Source organism: Crinia signifera, chromosome 2 (assembly GCF_055691185.1).
Source record: "Crinia signifera chromosome 2, ASM5569118v1, whole genome shotgun sequence".
Classification (NCBI taxonomy): Eukaryota; Metazoa; Chordata; class Amphibia; order Anura; family Myobatrachidae; genus Crinia; species Crinia signifera.
The window spans coordinates 222,063,229-222,075,654 of record NC_139218.1 but is presented as its reverse complement, the minus strand read 5'-3'; the positions used below and the strand labels follow the sequence as shown (position 1 = coordinate 222,075,654).

At 47.4% G+C, this 12,426-nt stretch overlaps 1 protein-coding gene across 3 annotated transcripts in view; it reads left to right on the top strand.

Annotated features, from left to right (window-relative positions):
* The window catches only part of LOC146060517 (CYFIP-related Rac1 interactor A-like), a 63,522-nt gene that overhangs the window by 34,016 nt on the left and 17,080 nt on the right, over positions 1–12,426 (top strand). The window contains exon 4 of one of the 3 annotated variants that reach the window (XM_083173793.1): positions 11,706–11,785. The exons of the other annotated variants lie outside the window; for them this stretch is intronic. Within the exon in view, the coding sequence (XP_083029919.1) occupies positions 11,713–11,785 (73 nt within the window). The 5' untranslated portion in view covers positions 11,706–11,712. The remainder of the gene's footprint in view (positions 1–11,705; positions 11,786–12,426) is intronic. 3 annotated transcript variants of the gene reach the window in all.

Genomic DNA, 12,426 nt, shown 5'->3' with positions numbered 1-12,426 from the left:
CACCTGTATTGATCAGGTTAAGTGATAAGAAAGGTGCTTTGACACAGGTGATGGTAATCATAAATTAAGAGGAAAGTCCAGGAATAGAGCATTGTGTCCCTCCTTGAGAGGGTCATGTTGGGAGGTATGTGAGTGCAAGGTGTGAATTCCACTTGGGCATTTAGTTCCAGGGGGACTAATACCACACACCCTGCACCCATTTGTTATACCTACCCCTCCAGAGTGGCATCCCTGAACTGCAATCAGAATTCATTTGGAAAATGGCCACCATGGCCGTTTCTGAGCGATTTGCGCATGCACACTGAGTGCCATGTTTCCAGATACCTCTGCATGTCAGTAAACTCTGCAAAGGAGGCTGCATGTAGGCCTTCACCTAAAGCCCCTGAGCCCATACCCATATGGTGTGCCCAAATAAAAAGGAGACTTTTGCTATAGTAGCATTGTATCTAATCACAGTGGATTAATGTGTTTAGATGGCGTGGCGTTTCTCCCAGTTGCGCATGTGTAATGAGAGGCTTCGCCTCAGTTCCTTCATTCCTGAAGAGTTGTTTTGTGTGGTCCGATGCATGATGGATTCCTCCAGACCAGCGCAGTGCTCCCCCTCTGTTTCCTAGACACGGCGCTTTGCTCAGCAGGCTCTGCTGTGACTGACAGAATGTGGCAGCAGGGGAACCCAGAGGGGACGCACTGGCGGTGACGCGTCAGGGGGTAAAGGCCCCCATACATTAGGCCGACTTGTCCTTAGGACAAGTCGGACCCAATTCTCCTGTGAGCCGCCCGGCAGCTCCCCGGGAGGCTCACATACAATTTGGCACTTGATGAGCCAGTTTTTACATGTGATAAATCGCTTGCGATTTATCACATGTAAAACAAATGGGGAGCTGCAGGGCGGTGAGGAGCAGTGGGGGCGGGCGGCGTCAGTAGTGGGGGCGGGTGGCGTCAGTAGTGGGGGCGGGCGGCGTCAGTAGTGGGGGCGGGCGGCGGCAAACAAATGTGTTCCCGGCGGGTGCCGTGTGCGGCGAGTGGTGCTGACCTGGCCGGGCAGCTGTGATCAGAAATAGCAGCGCTGCCGCTGCGGGACGGGACGGGACGCACAGTGGCGGCTATTAGATTTGCAAAATTCCTGTCAAATGACCGGCCGTTCTGTGATTGGCTGAGAGAGCTCTCAGCCAATCACAGAACGGCCGGTCATTTGACAGGGATTTTAAAAATCTAATAGCCGCAACTGTGCGTCCCGTCCCATCCTGCAGCGGCAGCGCTGCTATTTCTGATCACAGCTGCCCGGCCAGGTCAGTGTGTCTGCCCGCCGTGCTCCCCCGCCCCCCGGTGTCTGCATGCATATGCCTGACAGGTGGGCAGGCATATGCATAGCATACAGGGAGGTCGGATGATCTTATGTGCTGACCGTCCGACCTCCCTGATCCGGTCCGATGCGCACGGGACCGCGCATCGGATCGGATCATACATCACACACCTGCGATTTTGGGGCGATTTCATCCGGTTATCGGCCCAAAGTGCCGAAATCGGATGAAATCGTCCCAAAATCGTATAGTGTATGGGGGCCTTAAGGTATGTGCCAGACAGTGCAGATGAGCTGTGGGCAAGGCACCGCTGACACACAGCTAATTACAGCACTGCTCAGAATATTCACATCGCAACTGAACTCATACCACTGCAACAACTGATACACTCCACCAGTAACAATGGGCCTGATTCAGAGCTGTCCTCTAGGCTGCATGTAATCACAGCCCAACAAACAGGTAAATGCTGCCCAGCCGAACGCCCCCTCCGACCATGTGAATCCCCTCTCTAGCATGCGAGGGGATGTGTACGCTAACACATCCCTTAGCATGCGGCCACACGGCCAAAAAACATTCGATGGCCGCTCACTATCAAATTAATTTTCTGCTGTTCATAATGAAACCTGAATGAAGCCTGGACTGACTTTCATGTACACGCTGTCCCCTGAATTGGCCCCAATGAACTTGTATGTCTGGCTCCTCTACCATGTATGTCTGGCTTATGCATGTCTGGCTGCTATATTGTACATAAATGCTGCCCAACTGTCTTTGGTTTCTTTTTCCTCTACTAGGCAGTGCCTCTGCCTGATTTCTTTGAGCAGTCTGTATTATATGATATTTATGGTCACGGCTCTGGTCTAAGCTCAGCTATGTACCACTGAAATCTCCTAAATTCCCATCTGTCAATAACATCAAACACCTGTAACTTTCATCCGTACACTTCAATTAGAGCCATAAAACTTTTCTCAGTAGCTGGTTTTATCATCATTTTATTTGCTGCTCTTGTTTGAAGAAAATAAGCTTCAGTAAGTAATCCTCCCAAAAACCCAATTTATCAGCAATCCAGATTTGTGAATGGAGTAGCTCCTAACCCTGAGGTGCATCTATTTAATCCAAGATATTTTCAAAGAATGTGTCTGTGTTTGCAGCATTGCGTCGCTTCTGCTGTTGCACTTCTAGCAGAGGTCTGTATTTTAGGACTGATATACAGACCAGACCTGTGCTAGTAGATTGTGACACCCCAGTAGGGAAGTGGAATTGCACTATTTTGAGAGAGGCAGGGTGCTAAAATGATCACTATATATAGATATACAGTGCTTTTTTTCAGCAGGAACTAACTAGCAGGAATTTAGTTCCAGAACCTCTTATTAAATATGACATCATCAGGAACCAGTTTTCTGAATTTGGCCGGGGCCAAAATGTACTTTCCATAATAAGTTTTTTTTAAAACTTCATTTAGAGTGCAGTCAATATAGGTTTCTAATAAATATATAGATAGATATCATACCTCCCAACTTGTGTGGAGAGGAGGTTAGGACAAATCTGCGCATCTGAAGGTTGCAAGTGGGGGTGTGGCTTAGTAGTAAGGGGCATGGCCTCACAGGGAATGCTAAACCTGCAAGCCACAACACCCATTATCATCATGCTGGGGCTGTGTGTGTGTGTGTGTGTGTGTGTGTGTGTGTGTGTGTGTGTGTGTGTGTGAATGATGGGGGCATGTGTTAAGCTGTGTACACCTGGGGGAGATATATAGCTCAGCAATATATTGCTCAGTGTCTCCAGAGATGGTCGCTGATGAAAGGGATCCTTTGCCGGCGGTGCTGCAGAGGTAATCAGCTGCGACCAGCGATTAGAACGGGGCTGAAAACGGGAGCGCGCACCCGGCGATTTATGCCGGGGCACACTCCCATCACTGGCAATATGGTCGCCAGCAACCATATTCCCAGCGATATGAGCCCCTATCGCAGCCGTGTGTACACGGCTTTAGAGTGCCCCTCCACAACCTTCCCCTGCTGGTGGAACACTGGCCTGCAGCTGGGACAGTGGGGAAGTGCCAGTAAGACAAGACTGTACTTCTGACCATGACATACTGGCGGTAGATATACTGGCAGTCAGGAGTGGCAGCAGTCAGAATACTGACATCAGAATCCTTACATTGGTCAGAAGACGGGCGCCAGAATCCCTGCAACACTCACAATGCCTGCGCCAGAACCCATGGAATGCTGGTAAAGGTCAGGGCTAGGCTGCAGGGGGAGGGATCCCAATACTATATATATATATATATATATATATATATATATTCATATATAAATCCTGAGACCAGCTTGCACACCTAGATGGTGTAATTCACGGAGTGCCAGGCTCATAAATGGTATAATACCATCAGTATTAGGAAGCCAGCAACACCCGATTTTTCATGCAAAAATATCAAAAAAGAAGGTGCATCACTTGTGCACCGAAACAGCTGTCGGTATGACTGCATTCAGGAATGCTGCGATGGTTAATTTTTGACTTTCTACTCTGCTAAGTATTCCATCTCATTCCTGCATTGATTGCTTTGTGTCTGTCACATTGCACTTTTAATATGCCATTAAAACTTTTTTGATATTTCTCTTTCAATGGTCCTGGTGACACAGCTTCACATTGGGATGTAGGAGGGTCCGCAGGAGCCAGGCACCTATCCTAAAGCTTTTGGAGGGTAGGCTCCTCCCCTACTGCATCCCAGACTCCTCAGTTTGTGTTAGGTGCCCACTGGAGTGGGTGCTATTCTAAAGGGCTGCCGGAGCAGCCGAAGGAGTAGAGTTAGTTAGGGTTTTTATTATTTTATTAACTTTTACACTAGCTAGGTAGGCACAGTGTGAGGATTCTCATTAGTAAATCCTCACACTGCTAGCGCAGCAGGAGCTGACAGAAGCGCGTCCTGTCAGCTCACTGTGCACAAGGGAGACGCTGTCTGGCCTCCCTGTGCAGCGCTTACAGCTTCTTTTAAGAAGCTGCCTGGGCTCTGGAACGCTCTGAAACCGGCTTCACGCTAGGTGGGGATCATGGGGGACAGGCGCTCCGTGATGGCGGCGGCCATTTTATGCGGAGCTTACACACTGAGCTCCTGATATGAGAGGACAGCAGTGTTGTTACAGGCATGTTCCGAGTGGTCCCCAGCTGAGGGGGAGATACTTGAACTAGGAGATCCTACAATGGGAGCGGCTGTCTGGGGGTAGTTGGCGCCAAAAGTCACAGACCCCGCAGCAGCAGGGACTTGGTCCCTTCCCTCACTCTGTTTTGGCGCCATTCAGAACGCTTGCAGCGGAGCTGAGCTGGCTTACAGATCCTGACAGAGTGATTGGATTTCCTGGGCATCGCTTTCCCCATTCTGAAGACTACAGAAAGCTAAGTGAACTGAGTATATTGGTTCTGTATATAATGTCTGTACATTTAATGCTGTGACTGTGTTAATTGAGAACATCATGTCTGAGCAACAGTCTGTGGTTTTGGGGGAGGGAGCCTTAAATGCATTGAGCGCTTGCAGTGGTTGTACACTGAGATTTGTCCCTGAGCAGATAAGGGGGGCTTATGTATTTATTGCGCTGCTGTGAAACCCATGGGGAGTGAACCCCAGAGGGTAGTGCATCGGAGCTTGCGTGGGCTAAGTCCTTGGGCAGGTCTGAAAATGCTTTGGTGCATTACTGGACAGGCAGAGTGATGGCTGGTAACTTCCCTAGACCATTGCCATTCTCTCAGCAGTCCCCTAGCTCTTTGCCTCGGACCCAGACAGATCCTGACTTATTACAGGTCATGCAGGATACTGCTATGGGAATCAGCAGGTTTAAATTACTTGTTGGACAAGTTTTATGGTTATTATGTAGGGACCCCTAAAAGGTCTTATTCAGTGCCTTTATTAGCTGCTGATGAGGAAGGAGAGTACACAGACATACCAATCAGGGTGATGTTTCTGAAGAGTCCTCAGCCTCAGGGGTAGAGGATTTTATTACTGCTGTTAAACAGGCATTAAATTTGTCTGTGAAGGATAAACTCCTGCAAAGGTTGTTTTTTATGAGACAGCGTAAAGAAACTGATATCTCCCTGCAAAGGGGCCTGGAAAACCCCTGATAAAAGGCTTCAGATACCTAAAAGATTTCTAAGCCTGTACCCCATGCCTGAGGCGCATGCTGATCTCTGGAAAAAAGTCCCAGTGGTAGATGCTTCTGTGGCACGTGTATCAAAGCCACAGGTGGAGCCACTGTGCTACCAGTACAAGGGGTAGCAGCGTTTAAGGACCCCGTAGACAAAAAGCTGGAGGGTAACCTCAAAGCAATATTTGAAGGGGTGGGATACACCCTACGCCCTCTGATTGCTTCAGCCTGGGTCTCTAAGGCCATGATCGTGTGGGCCAGAAATTTTTGCACTATTTTACACGCTGACCCTTGTGTGTTATTGCTTGCAGAGAAGCTTAAAAGCGGCTGCAGAGCATGTATTGGAGTCTGAGAGGAAGCTCTCAAAATGGCTGCCAGAGTTTCCACAGTGTCTGTAAATGCCAAGAGAGTGCTCTGGCTTAAGGCTTGGGAGGCAGATAATGTGTCTAAGAAAGCCTTAGAGGCATTAGCTTTTAAAGGAAAGCTGTTATTTGCTTCTGAACTGGAAGAGATTATTAAGCAGGCCACAGGTGGCAAAAGTACTTTCCTGCCAGTCCCTGCAGCCAAGCAGACATCAAGGTTTTCTGCTTTCAGGCCGGCCTTGCGGCCCTCCCTTAGAGGAGGTGCGTCTTTTCGAGGGCAGCCCTTCAGGGGAAAGGTCCAAAAGTCTTAAATTGGTTCCTTTCATAAGAAACCAAACACAAAAGGAGAGGACAAACCCTCTGCATGACTGCCAGGGGTTTTGCCCGGCGGTGGTCAAGATGGGGGGACATCTGACACTGTTCAAAGACGCATGGGCGTTGTTAGACCGGGATTCTTGGGTGTTAGAAATTATAACCCAGGGTTACAGAATTCCCTTCAAAGGTCTTCTTCCAAGAAGATTCATTCCCACGCCAATACCATAAGGGGCTCGGCTCCGTACAGCTCCCTTGGGAGCGGCTCATTCTCTTTTAGAGAAGGGTGTGGTGATCCCGGTCCCCAGAGCGGAGTGGAAAAAAGGCTTTTATTCCACTCTGTTTCTGGTGTCCAAACCAGACGGGTCTTTCAGACCGATTCTCTATTTAAAGTCGTTAATTATCCATTGGTGGGTAGACCATTTCAAAATGGAGTCTCTACGGTCAGTGCTGTTAAGCCTGGACCAGGGAGAATTTTTGGCGTTCATGGATGTCCAGGACGCGTACCTTCATGTTCCTGTTCACCCAGGACATCAGGCTCTATTGAGGTTTGAGATAGGAGACCATGCACTTGCAATTCCAGGCGTTGCCCTTCGGCCTGGCCACAGCGCCAAGGGTATTCACCAAGATAATGTCTGTAATGGCGGCTGTGCTTCAACTGAGGGGAATCACGGTGATCCCATATTTGGACGACCTGCTGTTCAGAGCGGAGTCAGCAGACATGTTGAAGAGTCACTTGGCAGAAGCCATCGGGTTTTTGGCAGGCTCACGGCTGGCTTTTAAACTTACAAAAGTCTCAGTTGGTGCCGTCACAGAGACTCCAATTCTTGGGGGTCATTCTGGTTACCCATCTACATCGGGTATTTTTACCGGAGGCAAAGGCCAGGGATCTGGTTGCCTTAGTCCAGGAGATTCTCAGCTCTCGGAGCACATCAGTATGGAGGTGCCTCAAGCTGCTGGGGAAGATGGTGGCGTCTTTCGAGACGCGGCAGTTTGCCAGGTTCCACTCTCGGGTGTTCCAGTGGAATATTTTGACGGCTTGGTCAGGAATCACACAGACCATGAAATCCGAACAGATAGTGCTGTCTTCGGAAACTCGAGCCTCCCTGAAATGGTGGACAGACGTGGACTCCCTTCAGTGGGGTCGGTCACTGCAGTCCTGGAGCTGGCTGGTAGTCACTACCGACGCCAGTCTCAGGGGCTGGGGGGGCAGTAGTCTTGGACCTGCGTCTGCAGGGCTTGTGGACTCCAGAGGAATCTGCCTTACCGATCAACATCTTGGAACTGAGAGCTGTGTGGAAAGTGATTTCTCTAGCGGGAGACAGGTTGCAGAGGCTCCCTTTAAGGATTCAGACCGACAACGCCACAGCTGTGGCGTATCTGAATCACCAGGGAGGCACACGCAGCAAACTGGCCATGTGGGAGGTGTCCAGAATCCTCTTGTGGGCGGAACAGTATGTTCCAGCCTTATCAGCTATATTCATACCAGGAGTGGAGAATATAGAGGCAGACTTCCTGAGCAGGGAGGAGCTGAAGGATGGGGAATGGAGCCTAAATCCTCAGATATTTCATCAAATTACATTGAAGTGGGGAACCCCGGATGTGGACCTGATGGCATCCAGATTCAACCATCAGGTGTCCAGGTTTTATGCCAGGACGAGGGACCCACTGGCAGAAGCAGTGGATGCCATGACTATCCCCTGGGAGGGGAATCTTCTTTATGTTTTTCCGCTAGTCCCAATGCTGGCGAGAGTGTTGAAAAGGATACAGGCCCAGGCAATTCCAGTGATTTTAGTGGCCCCAGATTGGCCAAGGAGATCCTGGTACTCGAGGCTTCAGAGATTGTCTGTGGACTCGTGGCGTCTACCTCTGAGGTCAGACCTTCTAAAACAAGGACCGTCCAACCATCTGGATTCAGCTCGATTAATTTTGACGGCCTGGTTGTTGAAACCGCCATTTTGAGGAATAAAGGATTCTCAGAGGCAGTGATTAACACAATAATTAAAGCCATAAAGTCAGTGTCTTCTGCAAATTACTATAGGGTCTGGAAGACCTATATTCGATGGTGTGAAAGACAGAAGTCATACACATCACGCTTTAAATTGGCAAAATTGTTGGAGGTTTTGCAGGTTGGCTTTTCCTCCGGATTAAGCCTTCAGTCACTCAAAGTACAGATCTCGGCCTTGTCAATTTACTTCCAAAGAAGGATTGCATTGTTAACGGAAGTACAGAACTTCCTGCAGGGGGTGTCTCGATTGAAACCTCCCTACAAGCAACCAGTAGCACCATGGGATTTATCTCTGGTTCTGGAGTGCCTTCAAAAGGCACCTTTTGAACATTACGGTTGGCTGACCTTAGATTCCTTACATGGAAACTGGTATTTTTGTTGGCAGTGGCGTCTGCAAAAAGAGTATCGGAGTTGGGAGCCTTGTTCTGCAAGGCTCCCTTCCTTATATTTCATGATGATAGGGCGGTCCTTCGGACAGTACCCCAATTTTTACCAAAAGTAGTCTCTGCTTTTCATCTAAATCAGGAGTTAGTTTTGCCTGTTTCATCCCCCAGAGGGTTCAAGGAAAAGGGACAAATTGAGGAATTTGGATGTTGTGCGCGCCTTGCGCATTTATGTGGACAGAGTTAAAAGTGTCAGAAAGACTGATACTTTGCTTGTTTTGTATGATGTACATAATAATGGTTGGCCTGCTTCTAAGCAGACCGTTGCTAGGTGGTTGCGCTCTATTATAGCGTTTGCATATACTAAAGTTGGTAGGCCTGTGCCAGCCAGAATTAATGCGCATGCCACCAGATCAGTCCACCACCTCTTGGGCGGTTCGACGTGGGGCAACAGCTGAGCAGGTTTGCAGGGCTGCCACTTGGTCTTCTGTTCATACTTTTGCCAAATCCGATAGGTTCCATGAGTTCGCGTCGGTGGACGCATCTTCGGGCGAGCAGTGATGAGAACCTGCAGACCTGAGCGTACCCACCCAAAAGGACCGGCTCTGGAACGTCCCAATGTGAAGCTGTGTCACCAGGACCATTGAAAGAGAAAAAGGGATTTTTGTAAGAACTTACCGTTCGAATCCCTTTCTCTGATATGGTCCTGGTGACACAGCGATCCCTCCCTTACGCTCAGTAAGTATGCCAGTGTTCATGATTTTTCATGTTATAATTGGTTGAAAAAAAGTTAAATTTTAAAATGTGCATATAATAGGTGCAGGCGTTGTACTGAGTTAATGTATTCCAGTGGCTTTGAAAGATTGAACTGAGGAGTCTGGGATGCAGTAGGGGAGGAGCCTACCCTCCAAAAGCTTTAGGATAGGTGCCTGGCTCCTGTGGACCCTCCTACATCCCAATGTGAAGCTGTGTCACCAGGACCATATCAGAGAAAGGGATTCGAACGGTAAGTTCTTACAAAAATCCCTTTTTTTTGCATGAAATATCTGGTGTTGCTGGCTTCCTAATACTGAATATATATATATATATATATATATATAATATATATATATATATATATATCCAAACATATAAAAATAGCCCTTTCTCCATTTTTGTATTTACTTGTAGAGAGCTGTGTATACTACAACCTATCTTTACATAGATGTCTGGCACGTACTGCTTTGGATATTTCCTACAACAGATTGTTGAACTACTGTAGCATCTAAACACAGAACTTTATTTGAATGACAAGGCACATAGGGCCTTATTTTGGTTCACTCTAAAGGCCCCCATACACTATGCGATTTGGTCCCGATTTCACCCGATTCAGATGGATCGGGTAGTGAAATCGGGTCAAATCACAGGTTTAAACACCTAAATCTTATGTGCAGCTGGGCAGAGGACACAGAGGTGGCGGACGCCGGCGAAGGAGTCGGGCGGGGGGGCGGGGGATGCTGGCGAAGGAGTCAGGCAGGGGGAGCCAGAGCAGGGAGCTGTCAATGCTCCGGGAAGGTGGAGGGAGCAGGGGGGCGGGGGACGCTGCTAGTAGTGCAGAGGCAGTGGACACTGCGGGGGATGCAGAGGCGGCAGTAACGTAGAGGCGGGCAGGGGGAACCGGGAGCTGTCAGCGCTGGAAAAAAAAGCCCATACAATGAATGGGCAGTCTGGTTAGCTGAGCCAGTCAGCAATTGGCTGAGAGAGCGCTCAGCCAATCACAGGCTGCCCATTCATTGTATGGGCTTTTTTTTCAGTACTGACAGCTCCTGGCTCCCCCTGCCTGGCTCTATGTTACTGCCGCCTCTGTGTCACTGTCCCCTTCAGCATCCGCTGCCTCTGCACTACTAGCAGCGTCCCCCCCCCCAGCTGCCTCGCAGCGTTCCCCTCCCACTACCTCGATGTCCCCCACCCCCCTGCTCCCTCCACCTTGCAGCTCCCTGGGAGTTGCATATGATACATAGCATGTGATGTATCATTTGCAAAACTTGGCACATCAAATGTCAAATCGTGTGTAACCCTCCCGGGAGCTGCAGGAGGAAATCAGGTCTGACTTGTCCTTAGCACAAGTTGGACTAATGTATGGGGGCCTTTAGAGGCAAATTCCTTCTCAGATGGACAAAACCATGTGCACTGCAGGTGGGGCAGATATAACGTGCAGATAGAATTAGCTTTTGGTGGGAAATAAAGCAGTCAGTATTGTCACTGCACAGAAAAAACAAAAACAAATCTAATTCTCTCTGCACGTTACATCTGCCCCCCCCCCCCCCCCTTGCAGTGCACATGGTTTTGTCCATCTGAGAAGGAATTTGCCTCTAAGAGTGAACCAGAATAAGGCCCTTAGTCAGGTTTTTAACTGTTATTTGCAGATTCCCAACAAATCTCAGTCCATTTCTGTCCGCCAATTTGCAGAACTGCAAAACGTAAATTCGAGCTGTAGCTGTAGGGCCTGCATTACTCTGAATATTGCATTGCTTTATGTTCTATAAATACCACAGTATGCTATGCATTGTTACCCAATAATTAATAATTGCCTTCCAACTGATGAGAGGTCAAGTGCAGCAGCAAGAAATGTTGAAGAGTACTCAGATTTTGTTTATAATTACACTTTTTCTAAAAACGTAAAATAGTACTACAGGTCGAGTATCCCGTATCCGAATATCCGTTATCCAAATTATTCCGAAAACCATACATTCCAGAAAGTGAAAAAAATATATATTTTTTTCTAAAAACTCACTGGGGACATTTGTAACAGCAGTACAGAGGACATGATATGTAACTGGCACTATATATGTACAAGAAAATGATTGCTTGGCATTCAAATTCAGTATCTGAGATAGTACACACATTTAGTTTCATGTTTTGAAACCTTTTTTTTTTTAACAAATAACATATATTTGTGTGTATTTTATTTGGTAATAAAATATATTTGTGTGTTTTTTATGTGTTTATACAGCATAAATGCAAGATACTTCAAAATACATCATTGAAATATTAAAATATTCCGAAATACGGAATAATCCGTTATCCAAAATTCTCCTGGTCCCGCGTATTTTGGATAAGGGATACTCAACCTGTATAATGTTAGTGAGGCTGGATAAGGACAGCTCCCTCCCTACTTTTTACACTGTTTCCCCCCATCATTCCCTCCTTTTTGTCTTTTTATTTTCCAGGTGTCAGATGGGGAACCTTCTAAAAGTCTTGTCTTATAACGACCTAGAACAGTGTCCCACTTTTTTCCTTGACTTTGAACGTGAGATCATTTTAATTTTTCCATTTTTTTTTTATTTTTATTATACTTTTAGTTTGTTTTATTTTATGTCATCATAGAGCACTGCATTTTCTATTATGATGATTCATTTCATAACGTTGCATCAATAGTCCCACGTCGCAGGCTTACATGGGTTAAATTTTTAAAGTAAAGTGGCACAAAGGACACTCATAGATTTTATATTTATTTTTAACATGTCATTATTATTTTTTGTGGAATTTAGTTGAATTTGCTTGTTAGTGAAAGTTAAAGATCTGTAACATGAAACTTTCACAGGGAAATAGCAGAAATGGGGTCATTAACAACTTGTAAATAGAATACAAATAATCTGCATTTAACGTTCACATTTTTATTAAACAACTATGGTTAGTAAGGTGTCGAATGTACTGTATGTGTGTATTAAGATGTAATTCGGTACTTGTTTCCTAGCACGGCGCCCACGATATTAAGTTGTATGACATTGCATCGCGTGCCATATGCCTGCATGTGATGTGATCGGCGTGGAGTTGATCTTACATAGTGTGGCGAGCGCAGCGAGCCACCGAGCCCGAAGCGTGGCGAACGCAGCGAGCCCCGCGAGGGGAAGCGCATTACTTTACATGTATTCCGCGGGGCTCGCTGCG